The sequence below is a fragment of the Salvelinus sp. IW2-2015 genome, linkage group LG2, assembly GCF_002910315.2.
Source record: "Salvelinus sp. IW2-2015 linkage group LG2, ASM291031v2, whole genome shotgun sequence".
Classification (NCBI taxonomy): domain Eukaryota; kingdom Metazoa; phylum Chordata; class Actinopteri; order Salmoniformes; family Salmonidae; genus Salvelinus; species Salvelinus sp. IW2-2015.
Window position 1 is genome coordinate 24699637 of NC_036839.1, and position 21536 is coordinate 24721172.

At 41.6% G+C, this 21536-nt stretch overlaps 1 protein-coding gene across 1 annotated transcript in view; it reads left to right on the forward strand.

The window, feature by feature from the left end:
* lrp1bb (low density lipoprotein receptor-related protein 1Bb) overlaps positions 1–21536 on the forward strand; it is a 393420-nt gene that overhangs the window by 120855 nt on the left and 251029 nt on the right. The window contains exons 13-14 of the mRNA XM_070446279.1: positions 1512–1731; positions 1966–2155. Of these exons, the coding sequence (XP_070302380.1) occupies positions 1512–1731; positions 1966–2155 (410 nt within the window). The remainder of the gene's footprint in view (positions 1–1511; positions 1732–1965; positions 2156–21536) is intronic.

The window sequence follows — 21536 nt, forward strand, 5'->3', positions numbered from 1 at the left end:
CCTTCCACAAGCTCCCCACAATAAGTTGGGTGAATTTTGGCCCATTCCTCCTGACAGAATTGGTGTAACTGAGTCAGGTTTGTAGGCTTGCTCCTTGCTCACACACGCTTTTTCAGTTCTGCCCACAAATTTTCTATGGGATTGAGGTCAGAGCTTTGTGATGGCCACTCCAATACCTTCACTTTGTTGACCTTAAGCCATTTTGCCACAACGTTGGAAGTATGCTTGGGGTCATTGTCCATGGAAGACCCATTTGTGACCAAGCTTTAACTTCCTGACTGATGTCTTGAGATGTTGCTTCAATACATCCACATAATTTTCCTGCCTCATAATGTCATCTATTTTGTGAAGTGCACCCGTCCCTTTTGAAGCAAAGCACCCCCATAACATGATGCTGCCACCCCTGTGCTTCACAGTTGGGATGGTGTTCTTTGGCTTGCAAGCATCCCCCTTTTTCCTCCAAACATAAYGATGGTCATTATGGCCAAACAGTTACATTTTTGTTTCATCAGACCAGAGGACTTTTCTCCATGTGCAGCTGTAAACCGTAGTCTGGCTTTTTTATGGCGGTTTTGGATCAGTGGGTTCTTCCTTGCTGAGTGGCCTTTCAGGTTATGTCAATATAGGACTCGTTTTACTGTGGATATAGATACTTTTGTACTTGTTTCCTCCAGCATCTTCACAAGGWCCTTTGCTGTTGTTCTGGGATTGATTTGCACTTTTCGCACCAAAGTACTTTCATCTTTAGGAGACAGAACGCGTCTCCTTCCTGAGCGGTATGACGGCTGCGTGGTCCCATGGTGTTTATACTTGCATACTATTGTTTGTACAGATGAATGTGGTACCTTCAGGCGTTTGGAAATTGCTCCCAAGGATGAACCAGACTTGTGGAGGTCCACAAATTTTTTCGGAGGTCTTGGCTGATTTCTTTTGTTTCCCATGATGTCAAGCAAAGAGGCACAGAGTTTGAAGGTGGGCCTTGAAATACATCCACAGGTACACCTCCAATTGACCTTTAATTATGTCAATTAGCCTATCAGAAGCTTCTAAATCAATGACATAATTTTCTGGAATGTTCCAAGCTGTTCAAGGGCACAGTCAACTTAGTGTATGTAAACTTCTGACCCACTGGAATTGTGATACAGTGAATTATAAGTGAAATAATCTGTCTGTAAACAATTGTTGGAAAAATTACTTGTGTCATGCATAAAGTAGATGTCCTAACCTACTTGCCAAAACTGTAGTTTGTTAACAAGACATTTGTGGAGTGGTTGAAAAACAAGTTTTAATGACTCCAATCTAAGTGTATGTAAACTTCCGACTTCAACTGTAAATAATTTTTTCAAATTCAGGCTGTACCACAACAAAATTTGGAATAAGTTAAGGRGTATGAATACTTTCTCAAGGCACTGTATGTTTGCAAAACAGATTTAGTCCCTGATTGGTATGGTTCATTGTTAGTTTTTATATTTACTCAATTGTAAGAAATTTATTTTGTTTGTGTATTTCAGTTGGATGTACTGGACGGACTGGGAGGAAGATGAAGTCAATGACAGCATAGGAAGAATAGAAAAAGCGTGGATGGATGGATCTAACAGACGGATATTTGTCACATCTAACATGCTGTGGCCCAACGGCCTCACCCTGGACCATGGGACCAGCACCATGTACTGGTGTGATGCCTACTACGATCACATAGAGAAGATTCACCTTAATGGCACTGGCAGACAGGTGAGTAGAGCTGGATTCCAGGGGCAAAACTGGTTGAAATTATGTCATTACAGACAGATAATGACGTCATTTCAACCAGCTTTGCCTGCTGGGATGTCACCATTATAGTCTTCTAAAATTGCCATAGTTATCTCTGCCATTTCTGTGGATTGCCTTCCCTCTACTCTCTCAGGTCTTTGAGTACTGGTGTACAGGTTGTGTTCTTTGATAACTGGTGTCTGATTTCTCATCCAGGTTGTGTACAACGGCAAACAGTTGAACCACCCGTTTGGAATTTCTCACTACCGGAACTCCATCTTCTGGACGGAGTACATGAACGCTTCTGTTTTCCAGCTGGATCTTACCTCTGGGGATGTTACTCTACTGAGAAGCGAGAGGCCTCCTCTCTTTGGCCTGCGTGTGTACGATGCTCAGAGTCAGCAAGGTTTGTCTGCTTTTACTTCCCCTCCTACCATCCCCAATAAATAAAGATTACCATCAGAGAATGGAGTCTATGGATCTTGTATACCTGTTCCTACAACTTAGCACAAAACCTCTCCTACCATCACTATGTAGTCTATGGTTAGCCCAGATGTGTAGCTTTATGCAACGAGTTATGAATGCTTATATACTGTATGTAACATTCAATGAAAGTCTTACCATCTATCTACAGTACTATGCTATCTTAAATGTACAGTGCATTCCCCTCCATTGACCATCCTTGAGATGTTTCTATAACTTGATTGGAGTCCACCTGTGGTAAATTCAATTCATTGGACATGATTTGGAAAGGCACACACCTGTCTGTATAAGGTCCCACAGTTGACAGTGCATGTCAGCAAAAACCAAGCCATGAGGTCAAAGGAATTGTCCGTAGAGCTCAGAGACAGGATTGTGTCGAGGCTCAGATCTGGGGAAGGGTACCAAAACATTTCTGCAGCATCGAAGGTCCCCAAGAACACAGTGGCCACCATCATTCTTAAATGGAAGAAGTTCTGGACCACCAAGACTCTTCCTAGAGCTGGCCTCCCGGCCAAACTGAGCAATCGGGGGAGAAGGGCCTTGGTCAGGGAGGTGACCAAGAACCCGATGGTCACTCTGACATAGCTCTAGAGTTCCTCTGTGGAGATGGGAGAACATTCCAAAAGGACAACCATCTCTGCATTACTCCACCAATCAGGTCTTTATGGTAGATTGGACAGACAGAAGCCACTCCTCAGTAAATGGCACATGACAGCCCACTTGGAGTTTGGCAAAAGGCGGCCCTAAGCACACAGCCAAGACAACGCAGGAGTGCCTTCGGGACAAGTCTCTGAATGTCCTTGAGTGGCCCAGCCAGAGCCCGGATTTGAACCTGATCGAACATCTCTGGAGAGACSTGAAAATAGGGTTTTAGGTTATTGTTCTCCTCAAACGTGAATTAATCTCCCCAGTGTCTGGTAGACAGCAGACTAAAGCAGGTTTCCCTCTAGGATTTTGAATGTGCTGAGCTCCGTTCTGTTTCCTTTTTATCCTGAAAAACTCCCCAGTCCATAACAATTACAAGCATACCCATAACATGATGCATCCACCACTATGCTTGAAAATATGAAGCATGGTACTCAGTAATGTGTTGTGTTGTATTTGTATTCAGGACATAAAGGTAATTGCTTTGCCACATTTTTTGCAGTATTACTTTAGTGCCTTGTTGCAAACAGGATGCGTCTTTTGGAACATTTGTATTCTGTACAGACTTTCTTCTTTTCGCTCTGTCAATTAGGTTAGTATTGTGGAGTAACTACAATGTTGTTGATCCATTTTCGGTGTTCTCCTCTCACAGCCATTAAACTCTGTAACTGTTTTAAAGTCACCATTGGCCTCATGTTGAAATCCCTGAGCTGTTTCCTTCCTCTCCTGCAACTGAGTTAGGAAGGACGCTTATATCTTTGTAGTGACTGGGTGTATTGATACACCATCCAAAGTGTCATTAATAATGTCCSCATGCTCAAAGGCATATTCAATGTCTACTTCTTTTTTTACATTTTTTRTCTTCTAAATTCTCCCTGGTCTTTTGGTTGAATCTGTGTTTGAAATTCACTGCTCAACTKAGGGACCTTAGAGAAACTTGTATGTGTGGGGTACAGAGATGAGGTAGTCATTAAAAAATCATGTTAAACACTATAATTGCACACAGAGTCCACGCAACCTATTATGTGACTTGTTAACCCTTTGACTCGTATGAACACATGGGTGTGATCATTCTACAGCTGTCCCTGCTGCGTCTGCTCCAACCGGTGGGATTAGAACACTTATTTAGAACATCCAGTTATGATTGACACAACAGTAAGCGTTTGAGCTGGCCACACTGTTTTTTCACAGAAACAAATTGCACAAACAGTCTTTACAACATTATGTCCTTAGTGTGAGCAGTTTACTTTTGGATGCAATGTTCAGACATTCACAGAAGTACCAACACCATAACACAATTCTCATCCAAACCGGAAATTTTTGCCTGCGTCAGTCCAAGCGCTAACTGAGGAAAGAATGACCTAACACAATTGGTCATATTTAGCTAACTCTCAGCTGACAGAAAACATCATATGAATTAGCTAATAGTATTTACTGTTTACAATTCATCACATCACGGGTGACCTCACCAGTGATCAAAATAATTAAGTAATACACTTTCAAAATATCTAAAGTAATTCGACATTTGGAAATTTGTGTGCGTCGGCATGTTTATTTTTTCGCGTCAACCAAAGATAAGAGGTTACAAGATGATTTGGGTCTGTTTTTTGATCATTCACTTTCATCATTCACTTCCCTAAGTTTACTCGAAAGACGAGTGAGCCATCCCTTCATCTCGTTTTGTTATAATATCTTTGGGATGACAGATGTTTACGTGACAACCAGAATGCATTGCATGATATCAACAAACATGGCACCACACTGGCAAATACAGATGAAGTCGGAGGTTTACATACACCTTAGCCAAATACATTTGAACTAAGTTTTTCACAATTTCTGACATTTAATCCTAGTAAAAATTCCCTGTCTTAGGTCAGTTAGGATCACCACTTTATTGTAAGAATGTGAAGTGTCAGAATAATAGTAGAGAGAATGATTTATTTCAGCTTTTATTTCTTTCATCACATTCTCAGTGGGTCAGAAGTTTACATACACTCAATTAGTATTTGGTAGCATTGTCTTTAAATTGTTTAACTTGGGTCAAACGTTTTGGGTAGCCTTCCACAAGCTTCCCACAATAAGTTGGGTGAATTTTGGCCCATTCCTCCTGACGGAGCTGGTGTAACTGAGTCAGGCAGACTCCTCCAACAATGCAGAGTTAATGCCTATAAAAAAAGTTAGCGACTATGTAGTGTCATGTATTCGTACTTCCATCATGTCACCTAATCTAGTGAATCTATTGACAAATAATATCCTTACCTTCATTGAAACACCAACGTGAGATACTCTCTATGGTTTATCTGTAGGATCAATGCGTTAGCTCAATTTTAGAGACAGGAAAAGTGTATAAACTCTACGATAAATCATAGTGTGAAATATATATACCATAAACTAGTTCGTACAATCTCGGGTAAATAGGTGTTTAGCAGTATAGTCAACGTTGGTTGAGTTCAATCTAAGGAAAGAACTTGAATTTATGTCTACTAAACCTACAACTACAAACAACAAATTCATTATGCTCTAGATATAAAACTCCTGTAGTTTTGTGTCAAGGTCTCTCGGTGTTAAGGACTATATTACGTCACTGTTGTGAGTCAATAGTCACTCACAAATGAGACTTCTATGTATCCAAACAAATATAGTTATACCAAGACAATGAATTACATATGCTACTAGCTTATAATGCGAGTACATGGGATCTCCAGTATACCAGTGCGTGTCAGAGACAGTAGTAATACGTGATACTACTAATGACATTGAAACTGATGCGCTAAAACATATAAAACGTGCTCTCGTGAATATAACTGATAGCTCTAGTAGGAAAACTATTTATCATGCGCGACTTTTAGGAGCTGATCATTTATGTGAGGCACTCTAATCATATGATAGATCAACTGCGAGTGTTCTGACATGAGTCTAGTATTTATAGCGTGAGGTGGTTATAGATCTCTGTATGAGAGAGGATAATTGGTGACTAATAATCTCATATGAGAAGAACCACCACACCTTCATACATGCTCTCTCAGTGTGAGCCTATGTGTTGCCTGACATTCATGGGTAAATTCAACTATGAAGACTAGGCACGTGTCACAAAACTTACTTTATCAAAGGAGAGAGCGTAATAATATGTGGTAGAACCATAGCCACAACGTGCGCCGAGTCAATGTATAGAAGCGTAGAGCAAATTATACCTAGACTGAGATTTGTCGCTGGAAGCTCAAGGCACTTAATCTCAGTCCTGTTTACTCCAGAACAACTACTCTCTCGTGAGCCCACATCCACTAGAGCATCCACCAGGCTACGACGCGTGGCGAGTAGCGCAGCTATACTGAGAGGATGACTGTGGGCTCCAAGACAGTCTTTCTCCCTGCTCTGATTACTGGGTGGTGTAGTGAAAGTACTGAGTCGGCGTGCATAATAGTTCACCTTATGTCCACAAAACACACGTGGCTTGCAATCTCAAATCCTCAGGTCCACATAGCGAGAGAGAGAGGAAGCGGCCTGTGGAGATCGTGGGCTGGGAAGGCAAGGGAGCAAGTGAACAAATAGAGAGGGTGAGGATTTTTCGCGACAACGGGCACTCAGAACATACCCCTCCGGCGGAGCTACTACATTACAGGAGACACACCTGAAATATTGGTACGCGGTGTGTCCCCAGTGATAGGTAACTGTCGCAAACCCCAGCTGCTCTCAGAGAGGACGTGTGCCATATGATGACGCAGTACATAACTCGGTTTGCCAACACTGCATACTGGGGACTCCTAAAGGCGTCTCTGTTTGTGTGTAGGCGCAGGATATCCCAATCATGCGTCTTATTAGGTTCCTAGTGGTATGAGAGTACAGGGAGAAGTTGAGGACAATGAGGTGATGGAAGGACTGTTGCAGGCGAGATGGTTTCTGCCGAAGCTCCTTGACATTAACTCCATATCTAGTTAACGTATAGCACGCTGTTCTGGATTGGAGGAAACAAAACTCGGGCCGTTCGATATCGTATAAGTGCCGAAAAAGCAAGAGATATAAATTATGCGAGGCCACAGAGTACTCACCGACACCGTGAAAAGCACAAGCTACTCGTCGTATCTACAGTGGTTGACGACGCGACAGTGCAAGGTAGAAAACATCTTATCTTGATGCGAGGTATCTTGTTTTTGCCCTGTTACAGCGAGGTGTAACAATACAACTTGGTGAGCGAGCAGTGCACCTTCAACACAAACAATGATCTGGAGGCCTCGGAGCATTGTGAGGCCTAAAGTGACACTGAGTTCGACCCGAGTTTAAAATATGCTTCATGACAACAGAGAGCAAGCTCCTAGTGTAAACAATCGAAGATAAACCACAACATTCTCAATGAACAATCTTGTGAGTCTAGAATACAAGAGCCTCTACAAAGACCAGTCAGTGGGTTTTCTGCATAATGATAGAGAGAGTACAGTTCCAAATTTTTGTGTTCTCGAGAAGGAACAAAGATTAGGCTTTACTCACTACCACTCACGCTCTCAGTTTCAAGACGGGTAGAACAGAGCAGTGTGATAGAGCGAGACGAAGTATCTCCGGTGAGCCAGTTCAGAGCGTCAGGGAACAGTAAATTCTAAAGCTGAGCACACTCGAAGTGAGACATGCGATAATTTGGCGTGCCATGTGCCACAAACCAACCGCATCACTCACACAGCTTCTGCGTGTAGTTCCATATCACATATTTAGAGAAATCGGCTCGTACGAGCAGATAACTGTGAATAAATGAGCCTTACACCGTTTGTATACACGTCCGAGGAGAGTGCCTCATAACAAAAACCATAGAAAATACAGTTTATGCAAACTCATTTAGCTCCTGTTACGTGCTGCAAATAGAGGGTTACTCACGATAGCCAACCATCGATGATAGTGCATCCACCTCACACTCTTGTGACATAATTCGTCGTTGGAAGCTTGATGTGATAGCAACCTGCTACCGCGCTCTACACGGACAGCTTTCGATAACTCAAAGAGTGTCTAGAATCGATGAATATGATGAAAGCTAACAAATAGCTTTATATTCAAAAATGACCTCACCCCCGAACATATTTAATCTGCATTGTTATATCCCATTTTTGTATGATACGTTTGGCGTGTCTTACTGGTTGTGTTATATTTTTTATTGTGGTGAGTATAGTCACTATCACCCCTACATAACATGTTGACATATTTACCTCTTCTGACTGAGACACTGCCTCCACCCTCAGCGATTAGACTATCTCGGATGAAAAGACATGATATATATAAAGCTTTTAGGCATCAAGTATAATCTCATTCTTCTCGTCTTCTATATATATCTGAACGATCGTGTGATTAGTTCTTTATTAATAAACTTTTTGTTTTTTATTTTTTCCTATAAGCGCGACCTAATAGTTATCTAGTTTGAAGATTATTATAAAAAATCCTTCATTACTGGTATAATTGGAAAGTGCTTGTAAGGCAAATTATCACTGTGTAAGATCTACACCTAGTTGTATATCAGACCACCATGTGTGTATTAATACATAGTGAATATTTGAGTATTATATACCTCTCAAGTGTACCTACAGGGAGCACGTGCGTACATGTGCAATCTCTTCAAAAACTGGGGATGCTCGCGAACCTAAGGATCTGAGTACTGACAGTTATCTACTCCCACCTCAGCAATAACTGAGATCGCCTTATAGTGTCTCATCTCGATATATCCTAGTCCCAGAGTGCGCACTATATCCATGGTAGTGTCAACCTAAAACTAGTACTTGTCATCCTCTATAAGAGTATTGGGTTTTCCAGTGATAATATAAACTCAAATCAGACGAGACTGAAGAGGTGCCAGCATGGACAATCACTCATAGTGCTTATCGAAGGAGTGATATGGGACTAATAGTGTGAATTGTGATATAAGAATGAAAGGTGTGAGATACCCATGTGATCAAGAGTAATAAACACGAGATTACTCATAGAGTGCGAGTGTGCAACCTTACTTATTTACATATGCTGACGCTCTCATATAGATAACTTATGAGATATCAACTCCCAGCTCACAACTAACCAAAGTAATTCCAATTATGATCCGCATATTTCTCTTCTTAACATTATAGCATTAGATAGTAAGAAGAGAAGAGTGGTACAATATAACAATATTTCATAATCTTTTTGATCACATAGAATAGTTATATAGTCTACCGTGATTGATTGAATTGTAAACATGGGTGTGCACAATATCTATATATCTAGATGTGTCTCATGATGTCTGGTCTTATTCTGGTCTAGCGACTGAGGATGGTTAAGTGACTCAAAATTATGCATCCTATATTAACATTGTCTGACGTGTTGCGAGTGTCTTTTCTCCATGGTTACCTCGGAGCTTGTGTGACTTGAACTGCAATGGAGCAAAAAAGTATACAAGGGTGGTCAATTGTTGTGACGATGTAGTACTCTCTAAGATTATCGTTACCTGTGCTCGTAAGGTTAGAACATCCCTGCTGTAAGTACCTATGATAATTAGTGAACTCTTTGCGAGTTTCTCAAAAAAGAGTATATTCTCATAGTCTTCAGCGATCTACAAGGATAGCATTTCAATTGTTTTGTATAGAGTGCTAGAATTGAGCCACTCTCCCTCTAACTCGCTGCATATTAGGTCGTGTCGAAGGACCAATCTCTCTACAGGTTTTCATCCTCGCTCGCTCTCCACTTGATTATTGGTTGTCTTTTGAGCGAAGCGAGAGATGCGTACTCACTCGCCGAAGATCAAAAAATCGCTAATACATCAACAGAGAGTATGCTTACTATACATTAATAAAATAGAGTCCTCTACGTTGATCTGGTGTGGAGCATAGGTATATCATCTTTTCTGCGAGAAATATGCACTCGTTTTACTAGTCTCACCACTAGATTATCTGGAACCCACAGCTATAGAAAGTTCCAGTATTCTACCGTAATAAGAGTAACACAACAAACCCCAAATACCAGGAAGCTCACAATTCTCATACCCAAGACCTAGTCCTCTTATATTGGCCCCTCCGAGTTCCGATACTAGCTCACAGGTTATAGTGACGAGTGTGAGATACTTGTATGAGCCTATAGAATCCGTGTTAGTATACATCTCAGATGGTGTCCATTTGTTATGGCGTACAGCTCGTCACTGCTGAAGCTAAGTAGCTACACACTATCGGATTAATAAGATTGGTAATTAACATATTAGTTATTATATCATAATGAGGAGAATTTATAACAATGTGTGACGTGTGTCCACTACCTCTATCCATACGAACATTGGGCACACTCACTCATGGATGACACTCTTCACCATATTGCGCAGAGTCACAGAAATAACTTTCATAAGTTTATTCCTCCCTCTCTACCACGTTTTTCAAAAATTATCTTAAAGTTAATTTCGAGCGATTTTGTGTAAATTTGTGTGTCGAGAGACATTCGGTAGCGTAGTGATTGATCTTTTTGCATCTCATAACTAAAGATTTAGAAGTATCTCTATGACTGGAATGATGTGTGTGCTCTAGATTGTGTTTTCTTGGAAGGATCATTTACACTCAACTTTTCTACTCCATATTCATTCTAACTTATATCTCTCACATAAAGACTCAACTTTGATCTTCTATCCTCAAAAGACGAAAGTGCGCACCATTACCTCCTTATAGGCAGCTCGACATTAACTCGTATTGATATAAATATCCTTTGGAGACTCAACATTGATGACATAGAGTGTTACGTGACAACCCAGAATTGCTAAACTCTCGAAGAGCGATATAATATCGATTCATCAGACAAATCTCATCCTCGCCGCCACTTCCCATGTGCTAGGTCTAGGACCTCCTTATCGAGACATTGTATCATGATCGGGAGGTAATTTTATCTTACCCTAACTCACCTGTAGACTGACTCTATCTATTGTTGCTTAACACTAAGTGACCTTTCAGGCTAAATATATTCTACTGTGCATAATTCTTAATTCCCTTAATAAGGCTCAATGAGAGTAATTCCGCCTCTTCGTCACTGATAGTGAGGGAGAGGTATACAAAGATGGAGGTATACACTTCTCGTATAGTTATATAATTTGTCAGTGCGAGAAGGTGTATGCAGATGTGCATAATTGGTAAGAATATAGTCATGGAGAGAGAGTAGATTGATTTATTATCTCGGAGCTCTCAATTTATTTCTTCATCAACATTCGTCATAATGAGCCATGGTCAGAAGGTTTACATACCTCACCATTAGTATTGGTAGTGTGTCCTCTGAGTGATACACCTATTGTGAATTTAGATGTGTGCTCATGAAAAACCTCTGGCTTGGGCAATGATGGTCACTAATCCAGTTTATATGGCGTAAGGTTCTCCTTGGCGACAGAGGCATTTCCCTGGTCATCTGAATTAACAAGATAATGAGAGAGGTGAATATGTATTGGAGCCTCCACATTCTTAATACTATCTAGAGCATTGGATGGTAACTGAGTCAGTTTGTAGGCCTCCTTGCTACGTAACTCTCTTGGAGCTAATTATCTCTCTCTGGCCTAATGACATCTATTTTTTCTATAGGATTTGAAAAGTATCTCTAGGGCATTTACTCGTGGGGATTGGTCACACATCAAATGACCTATGAGCTATTGGTTTGTCAGAACATTACTAATATCGACATATCTCTCGTCTCATAATTCTGTTTTTCTCTCTCTCGAGAAAGTTATGCTTGAGTATTCAAGAGTCTTAGCATACTTCATATACGAGAGGCGCAAGTGCTCTCAAATATTTGTAGTCTACCAAAGCTCTTGAGAACATATTCTCGGAATAGGAAAGTTTTCTACTTGGAGAGTGTATCGCCTCTCTCCTATTGATTCGCGAGCGATCACAACATATATTCTCGCTTGGTTCCTACTGAGTTTGGTATGCCATCTCTTTTCTCTTGCTTTCAACTAATGTGCACCACAGTTCCTCCAGTAGAGAGAGACAAGAGAATCACATTCATGACATATAACATTATGCTCGCTCTAACTCTTCACGGTTTGGCGTTTTCAAACTCCGCAGATATAGGAAGTCGAGTTATTACTTTGATTTACAATTTTTGGACTGATATTCTCATTTCTCGTGCTCTTAAACAAGGCTCGCTCCCGCGGTTTTTATCTACTTTTCGGCAAAAACGTAATACCATATTACCCAACTCTGCTTGCATATTTCTATTGTATGTCGGACTAGCTGATCGATGTCACTCATATCTTATCCGACTTGTGCAACCTCTTTTATCTCTTATATGCGAGAGCGAACGAGACAGATTAGTCAACATTTTATCGTCAATAGACACTCAGGCTCGTGATTCTCTATATGTACCCCATAGTGTACGTTGTCTGTGTTCAGTATGAACTCGGTGTGTCTAGAGCCTCTTTTACATATCCTTGTGACATTTCTCAGTGTGCAGCTCTCATTGTGCAGAGTCAGTTGTCGTCGTTAGTGGTACATTCTTGTCGAGTTAATTATTCTACTCCAAAATCACCACTGTGTTATTTGTCCTTTACAGGATGTGCCTGATAAGTTCACAGAACAGGTGTTATAGAGCACTCTGACTCCGTTACATTAGTGGATAAACTTTACCAATCCCCCTTAACCAACCCCAAATGAAGGATTTTTTTTTAATTAAAGTAAAATATTTGCTAAAAATTAAATAAAGGTAAGAATATATACATTTATGTAACCTGAGTGTTTCATACGAACATACAAATTGCACAGACGGGAGTCTGGTGTGCTTTATCTCATTTACTCGATGTCGTGGGATTGATTTGCTGTACACGAGTCCAATGTGCCCAGGGAGTTTTGCACCAAATGTACTTCATCTCGCTCTAAACGAAGGGGGATTCAAGGATCGAATGCATCTCCTTCCTGAATGTATTGACGGCTGCGTTTTGGTCCCATGGGTGTATATATGTACATGTAGGTAGGGGTGAAGTGGATCTAATATCACTAATTAACATAACTAACCAATCTCGTTTTGTATAGCCAGACTAAGAATTAACAAGTACCTGCGAGGCGAGACTCATATGTGGCAAATAATTAGTCGTCGGCCCAGAGGATGAAGTCGTCAGACCATATGTTGGAGGCTTCTACAATTATTTTTCTGTATAACTATAAATTTAGTCACTGTGAGGTGGGCTCTGGTGATTATTTATGATATAGACTTCTCGTAGCCCGCGTCAGTTGACTCTCCATAAGCACAAAGCTGGAGTTTGAAGGTAGTCCTTGAAATACATTTCACAACGAGTTACACCTCTCAATTGACTCAGATTATGTCAATAGCCTCACAAGCTTGCTATAGAGAGGCATTGACATAATTTTCTGGGTGAATTTTCCTGACAAGTCTGTGTCTCTCAAGTCAGGCATCTCATCGGTCATAGCTATGCTCGAGCTCACTGTTTAATTATACTCTTGTATCCAAGCATGAACTTGTGAATTCCTAGTGCCTCTAATAGTTACAAAAATAATTCTGTGTTTCTATGAAGCTACTCACTTGTATGGGAAAATTAAGAGTGAGCGTCTGTGTTAGTTCAATAGCACGGAACGTAGATGTCCTAATGTCTGCTAAAATTTAGACACTCTAAGACTCTGCGAGCAGTTCTATTTGTTATTTGTTATAAAGGAGTCTAGGTAAGCTTTTGATGCTCGTCACTTCAGCTTTAGAAATTTACTTCCTGAGCTGACTTGCTCCGCGTGCTGTAGTGGTTGGCAAAAAAACGACACGACTTTCTTAGTTTTTGCCTCTTCGAGATCACCTCACATCTTTAGCTGTAAGTGTCTAATAAGACCTCTCTTGTCTCCGTACTCAGAAATATAAGAGATATGAGCTAAAACATAACTATTATTATTTTCACGTACACTATTATTACTGATTTAATTTTTCTAAATTGATCTGTAAGAAAAGGGATTGGATATGCGTAAAATTAACATGTTTTATATCCTTTTGGTTCAGGTTATATGTGTTCACGAGTGCTATTTGTGTGTGTGACGTCTTCTTGATGTAGCATGAGACAAGGTGTGAAATTAGCTATGTACCTCGAGATCTCTCATGTTAGAATACTGTCACGTTGCAGTGCCTCAATATAAGCGTCTCCAAACAATCAAGTTATGATGTATCGCGTGGTCGTGAGTAAAAATTAATTTGCTATAAGTACAGGGTGGTTGATGAGACACATATTTTCCCATCATAGGTGCAATCAGGATTAGCGATGCTTTCTTAGCCTACTTTATGCGCGTTGTCGATCGAGCGATAAGTCTAGATCGAAACTTTTCCAGCTGACCTCTGGCCCCGAATTCAACATTATAATTAACATATCTTTCGCCAATATTGTATCAAGAGAAATATAGTGTCACGTAGGTAAGTCTCGTTTGTGTCACTACATGGCACTGCATGCATCTCGTAGAACTTCGTTAGTCTCGAGTAGACTGACGGCTCGAGGAGGAAATGTCTGGGCTTGAGAGGTCCGTTACCAGTCCACTGCGGAGCCTTGCAACTGCCTTCGCCCTAAGTCAGTCACAAATACACTTCCCTCACTATATACCTAGGTGACTACATCGCGTGTCAAAAAATATTATATTGAGGGACGAGCTACAGTGCAACTAACAATATACTCGCTAGAGAGCCGACTGCTCCTACGATTCCGGATACTACTACCACACCGAATCGTGCGTGACAGGACTACCTGCGGACAACCAGCAACATTTGAACCAATTCAGTGAGGGACTTTTGAGGCTCTCGCTCGACATTCAGCTGTCTCGTGCTAATTGAGGTTTCTGCTTCTCCTTGTGCCTGTAAGATTGCCTACACACTCCACCACTGGTATCTCCTCTGCACTCCAACTCCTGCGCAGCAGCTTCGACCTCCCCTCAGCGCATGGGTATTTCGGCATTCCATTCCCTCAACTCGGACATAGTCTCCAGGTTGTTTGGTTAATCGTGATCTTTAAGGGCGGCTCCAGTACTTTTCGGCTACTCAACAATGCGCGCTGAAAGTAATCATTCGGGCGTGAGAGATACGCTCGGGAGCCGCTCCTCAGTGCCAGTCCCTAGTCTGTCCGCCTCTAGGCCACCCCCCTCGTCTGAGATTGAAGGAGCCCTCTGAGTGGGCTCAAGGGACGGTCTCTGTCTAGTATGCGTATTGTGTGAGTGAACTGAGTGTAGGTTAGGCCTATCATCCCACATTCACACAACACAGAGTGCGTATTTATGGTTATACTTTCATGACGTCTACAACTAAAATTATCAATTCAGCATACATTCGATTTTTTCTTAACTCAAGATATTACAAGAGTTCTCTCCATCTGTGCTTACACGCATCTACTAAATCTCAAGTTAGCAAGAGTGAGAGATCGCGAAATATGTGAGTTTTTGCTCACCAGTACTATTATGATATGTATGTAAATATTTAAACATCGAACTGCTAAGTCTCACTAATTCATAGCTCAATACACTCACTCCCAGTACCATGATCACAAAATATCAGACATGTTATGTTTTCAGACTACAACGCTATATCTCATGTTAATCTATAGTGCTCTTTCCTCGCCTATAAAGTTTCCTGACACCTTACTTACTATTATTCTACATTCAGTGAGCTAAGAGCCAGTGTTGTTTTTAATAGTGAAGATACTGAGTTAAATTGTGAATCTTCCTCTGTAGGTACATACAGTCCAAAAAGTGTATTCACACACAACTTCAAACAATAATGCATTTAAGTCAGACTATTTGTGATTTTTGTTTCTTCAAAAGTGTTATAGTCACATTACTCCCTCCTGCTTTTAACATGTTTGAGCAACCGTGACCTCTGAGACTAACACATACGGCATACAGACAGTTGTTCTTTTTTCATCCGAAGCTTCATAGAGGATTGGGATGAGCTCTCATATCTTTCCCCATACAAGCAAAGTCCATTTTGCAACTTACGTATAGTCATATACGCGACGATACAGTCTGGTTTTCAGATACATTTGTTGGTGACCCATGGTTTACAAGTTATAGTCCTTCGTTGCTGGAAAGTGCCCTACACCTTTACCCCGTGAGCACATTCAGCAGTGACAGGTGTGCGATTGTCTCTTCTCCATTAGATTCTCGATCTCCTTAATTTTATAGTCGCCTCTCACACTAGATATAAGGCCTCTCCTTTGATAACATGCCCTATTGGACCTGTGCGATTGTGAACTTTTTTGTGGTGCTCAATATCCTCTTTGATTTGTGGTTATCAACACACCATGTTACTTAGAAACCGAGCGACTCTGATAGACAGAGCGAAAAAAACGCGACTATTGGAAAAGGTAAAAGGAAGCCTAGAATGGTAAGTCATCCATGTGTCCTGGTCTCCATCTGTTTTGAAGTTTAGAACACGAAGTGTATAACCAGTTATGCCACAATCGCTTGTGTGCTCCTGATAGTGCTCGTTGTTCAGTGTGAGCGCCATGCTGGTTTAAGTTGTAGTCTTGAATTTAAAGAAAGCATTTTACAGTGGTCACCTGCCAAATGGTTGCACCCCCACCGATCGCCATCACGATGTCGAACGTACGGAGCAATTCAGGTGCGCGTTTCTATTACAGCAGAGCCTGAGGAATGGGCTCTAGTGTAGACCTGGACCGGGTCGGTGCACAAAATTAAATAACAATTCCTATCCCTCAACGGACCTAAGACTAATGGAATTATTTGTGACAACCAGGAGAAAGGCACCGAGCACGTCCCCATTCTCGATCGATGGGTTGTAGTGGAGCAGGGTTGAGAGCTTTAAAGTTCCTGGTGTCCACATCAACAACAAACCTAGAATGTGCTTCAAAACACACCAGACAGTTGTGACGAGGGCGACGACCAAAGCCCTATGTCCCCTTCAGGAAACTAAAAAAGGTTTTGCATGGGTCCCTGATATCCTCAATAAGCTTCTAGCACTGCGAAATCGAGAGCATTCCTGACCGGTTGCATCACTGCCTGTACGGCAATTGCTCGGCCTCTGACCGCAACAGGCACTCAGAAGGGTAGCTGCGTTCGCCCAGGTACATCACTGGGCCAAAGCTGCCTGCTATCCAGACCCTCTACACCAGGCTTGGTCAGAGGAGAGGCCCTAAAAATTTGTCAAGACCGCAGCCTACCCCAGTCCATAGACTGTTGCTCTCTGACTACCGGACATGGCAAGCCCGGTTACCGTGTGGTGCTGTTGACATTGATGTTGTGAATGCGTGATCCAACCAATGTGTGTGTGTGTGAGGATCTCAGTACCAAAGACACTGGCCCTGTGCTCCTGAGCGTGCAACAGTTTTTTATGGCCCACCAAGCCATAAGACTCCTGAACAGCTAAATAACTAACTCGAAGCATGGTTTAATGGCTACTTATCAAGCAGGATGACTTACCCAGCCCCGAGGTTGACCAGAAACTTACTCAGTTAGAGGGCGAGTTGATGGCTGTGTTGTGGTCCCCTTGTTGACCCCTCTTACTGTCCGCTTTTCCCTACCAGGCGACTACACCCCCAGCATGTGACCTGCGCGCCCCAGACCTCCTCTATCTTCCTACCGCGGAGCGCGCGTACTCCTCTGGATCTAATGAGATCCTTTTTATGCAACTAACTCACCTCATACGGGACTTGAGTAACCTTTCATCAATGCAATACAGGTAACCTTGACTGCGTGACACAATATTTGGCGTGTTCTCCAACAGACACTCACCTGATTCACCGAGTACACACGCGACATACCTCTTAATATGTTAGCTTGTACTCTTATTTCTGGTTTGAGTCTTTATTGACCTTTATTTAGAACTTTATTCTATTCTGGTTAAGTCTCATGGACCCTCTGTACTGAGCGTAGATTTTATTGTTTATCTGCCTGAAGTTCGAGGTCTCATTGACCCTTTATGTAGACTTTATTTATTCTGGTTAGTCTTATTGACCCCTTATTTAGACTTATTTTCTGTTAGTCTTATTGCCGTTTTAGTAGACCCTGGCATTTGTTGTCTACCTACTCTATATCTCCTGGTTAGTGCCTTATTAACACAGCTTTTCTTATTTTAGACACGCTTTAATCTTCTCTTCGTTTCAGTGTGTGCTTATTCTTGAACTCACTCATGTGCTTTAATTGTCTCACGTACTTTATATAACCATTATCCTTAATTCTGTGTAGATTACTATGATCCTCACATTAAGGCTCTGACCCCGTCTTATTTAGACCTTAATTATCCTTCTGCGGTTAGTTTGTCCTTATTGTGAGCCTACTTTAATTCCTTAGACCTTATCTCTATTATGTTTACTTATTCATAGCTGTTGTTTGTCTATTTCTCTTTATAGGTTAGACTCATAAACAAACACAACACATGCTATATCTCTTCAAGCGAGAGTTTCTTTTCCTCAGGCATAATGCTCTGAGTGTAGGATGCCTCGTTAAGAGTAATTCTATAAATATCACCTCGTGTACGAGAGCTCTACAAGCCTTTGTATTGTATTCATGACGCTAATCCACGGCGTCAAATGCAACAACGTTTGTAGATAGCCTTTAGTATATGTATCTAAGAAGTACACACATATTGCTCATTACCTGCTCGTATGACCACTTCGTTACTCTTCTATCCTACTATGCGAATGAGACGTGTTAATCTCCCCCAGATAGAGGTTCGATAAAGTGACCCAAATAGCATTTTAACCTGGGAACAGTGCCTTTCGACTCATCGTTGTATGCTCTGCCGTCTGACCAAAGACACCCACTACTAAAGGATCAGTCTAAGAAGAAGATACTTGCTTGGGCCTAAACCCCATGCGTGCGAACATTCTTATATGTACGAGCTTTAGTCAGGATCCCAGAGGAAAGGTAGCAGCGTAATAATCTACCTCCACCCTTGGAGTGATGCTCGTACTTCCTACATTTCCTTGTCGTATCTCTGTAGACCCTCGACCAGCTTGAAAGTCTCTGGTACTGAAGTATACTTGTGATGTCCTTAGTAGTGGTTTCTTGCAGTAATTCAACCATGAAGGCCTTGATAAGATTAGTGTAAAACAACACCCTAGGTCCTCGCCGTATTGTGAATAGCGAGTATTAATGTATTATCTGCATATGTGAGTGGTCTGTGTGAACTTGAAATTGCATATCTGCTTGTATTATGTGCACCTCTATTATAGTTCAAAGGGCGAATGACCAATATTCCTTGTAGGTGAAGTTATTTATTCTAAATTGAACCTCATTCTTACTCCTTTCCATGCATGTGGAGAGAGAGACAGAGTAGGCACAATCCATGTGTGAGTCGTTCTCCATTCCTTCCTTGCTTCTGCATGGTGCCCTCACTGCAAATTAGCCCAGAGTTTCGTATCATTAGGCTTTGTCTATGACGTGTATATATAGTGGCAGACGTGCAGCTGTCAAGATATATAATCTTGTCAACAGTGTCTCTTGATACATTTCTCATCAGTTTGACATGACTCTTAGCATGGCTCTATGAAATGATTTAATTTCGACGTCAGGTGACTTGAGATGTTAGTATCTACATTGTTTCCTTTCTCTCTCGAGAGCTGTTTCTTTTTGCAATATACATAGGTATACCTATATTTCTCCTGTTTTTATCAAACAAGGTGCTCTCACATCTCTTCTGATCTCACACAACGCGTCCTCCCCTTTGTGATACGAATCAGACAACTCAGAAGCTCTCGGCCGTTTCAAACTGCGATTGTGAGAAGGAGGAGGAAACACTCCTACATTGAAGTCTTAGACGTACTCAGTAAGAGCATAGCTCTTCACACCTCGTAGATGTGAAATGATCAATCCAAGAGAGAGGACTGGAACACACCGCATTAGCGCGTGCGGTGACAGAGCACTCTGTATGTGTGTGCAAGCTCGAGAACTCGCATAGTAGTGTGCTCGAGACGATATGCTGGTGTGATGCGACTAGCAAATAAGCATGACATGATGGACCTGTCGCGTGCTTGTAAGTAAAATTCATCATAAACTTACTTAGTTGTTCATATTAGCCTCAAAGGAACTTTTCCACCTATGAGGTTAGTAAGCTCACATGTAATTCGCGAATGATGTAGTTTAGTATGTCATGTGTTAGCGGATATTCTGGCTATGCTCTTCGACTCATCATTACTTCATACGTAGAGTGTATATAGAAAAATAAGTAACAAAGGCCTAAAAGGAGTGCAGAAGTCGAATTGACTGATGTCGTACTATATAAGTAAAGGCCCCGCTGATCTCAAAGCTTCTCTATTAACTCTGAGCCCGTCCCTCTGTCACCCTCCGACATTCTCTAAAACGAGAGAGCTCCCAAGTGTGCTACAAACCTAGTAGGACACGCATATTCGAGCGTCATCCAGCGTGATGATTTCCTCCAGTGTACCAACAACCAGGACCGCTCTCAGTTTGTTACACTCCAACATGATAGATAGCAAAAACAGAGTGTTGAAATGGTGTTTTTTACTTTTGGTGAATAACAACAACAATTAGCAGAGATTCAAGAGCAGAAGCTAGATGATGTCGTGTGGCCACAACTACACAGAAAGTAAGAGCCGCGAGCACCTCACCACGAGAGCCAGGTCCTACGGCACTTGCTCATCGTGACACCAGCGAACAGGAGGTTGTATAGTGGACACTGGGACCGTTACCACAAACAGAGTAGGAGCAGAGCTGGAGTGAGTACTCTCACACACAGACGAGTTCTCATGATCTCTAGGGTGTCCTGATCACTCACAAGAGAGAACTAGAGACATTGTCCAACACTACTACAAAACAGATTTCGGGTTCAGAAGGAATCAGCTCCTAAAGCGACCCTCCATAAGAATAGAAACCGATGAACACTGGTAGATCAACGCACATGTGTCATGGTGTTCTGACTTGCGCTTATGTGCGGGGCTAGAGAACCATTAGATCCTCAAAGGATAGTCTCACTGGAGATAAAAGTAAAAGCATCCATTATTGGCGCTCCACGTTCTTACCTGTTGCGTCCCAAACAAAGTATCAATATATCACCCGCGGCAAACTATAAACCAGTAAAGGAAGAATAACAACTCAGAGCTCGCGTTTCCCATCATCAGGCGACGCACCACCATTCGTGCGCGAAGAGAGATGATGCGTTGGCTCCTCCAGTTCGTGCGACTGTGCTCACGTCCTCCTCAACCTGTTATCGTACTCTCCCGTTTACTCTCTTGTAACCTCCGGCGACTCACAACGGCCAATATCTCCAACTCATCAGACTATAGAATCAACACAGTCAACATGGATCCTCTTAGTCCGTAAAAAAGTTTGTCTCGAAAAGATTCACTCTCAGGTACTTAGCAAAGCCTATCCTATATCCACTCAGCTAGCACTACAAAGTCCTATGTGGGACCTATTAACTCTTACCAATGACAGAGGCTGAATTGGCGCTATGAGACTCCCATACGAGCGACATGGATACACGCTACTCAGCATCCCCCAAAAATACCCTGCAGCGTTATTAAATATATATTGTACACAGACTAAAAACGAATTATAGTCAACTATGACTATTGTATGTTTAACTCATATATAGACTTGCATTACTTTTTGAGAGAATAATTAGTAGAGAAGAATGACTCTCATACTATTAGTGACAAAGAGATAATGAAACAATGGAGAATCTGTAGTATATAAACCATGATATGGGTCGCATTAAATGACACCAGATCGTTATTGATATATTACGTT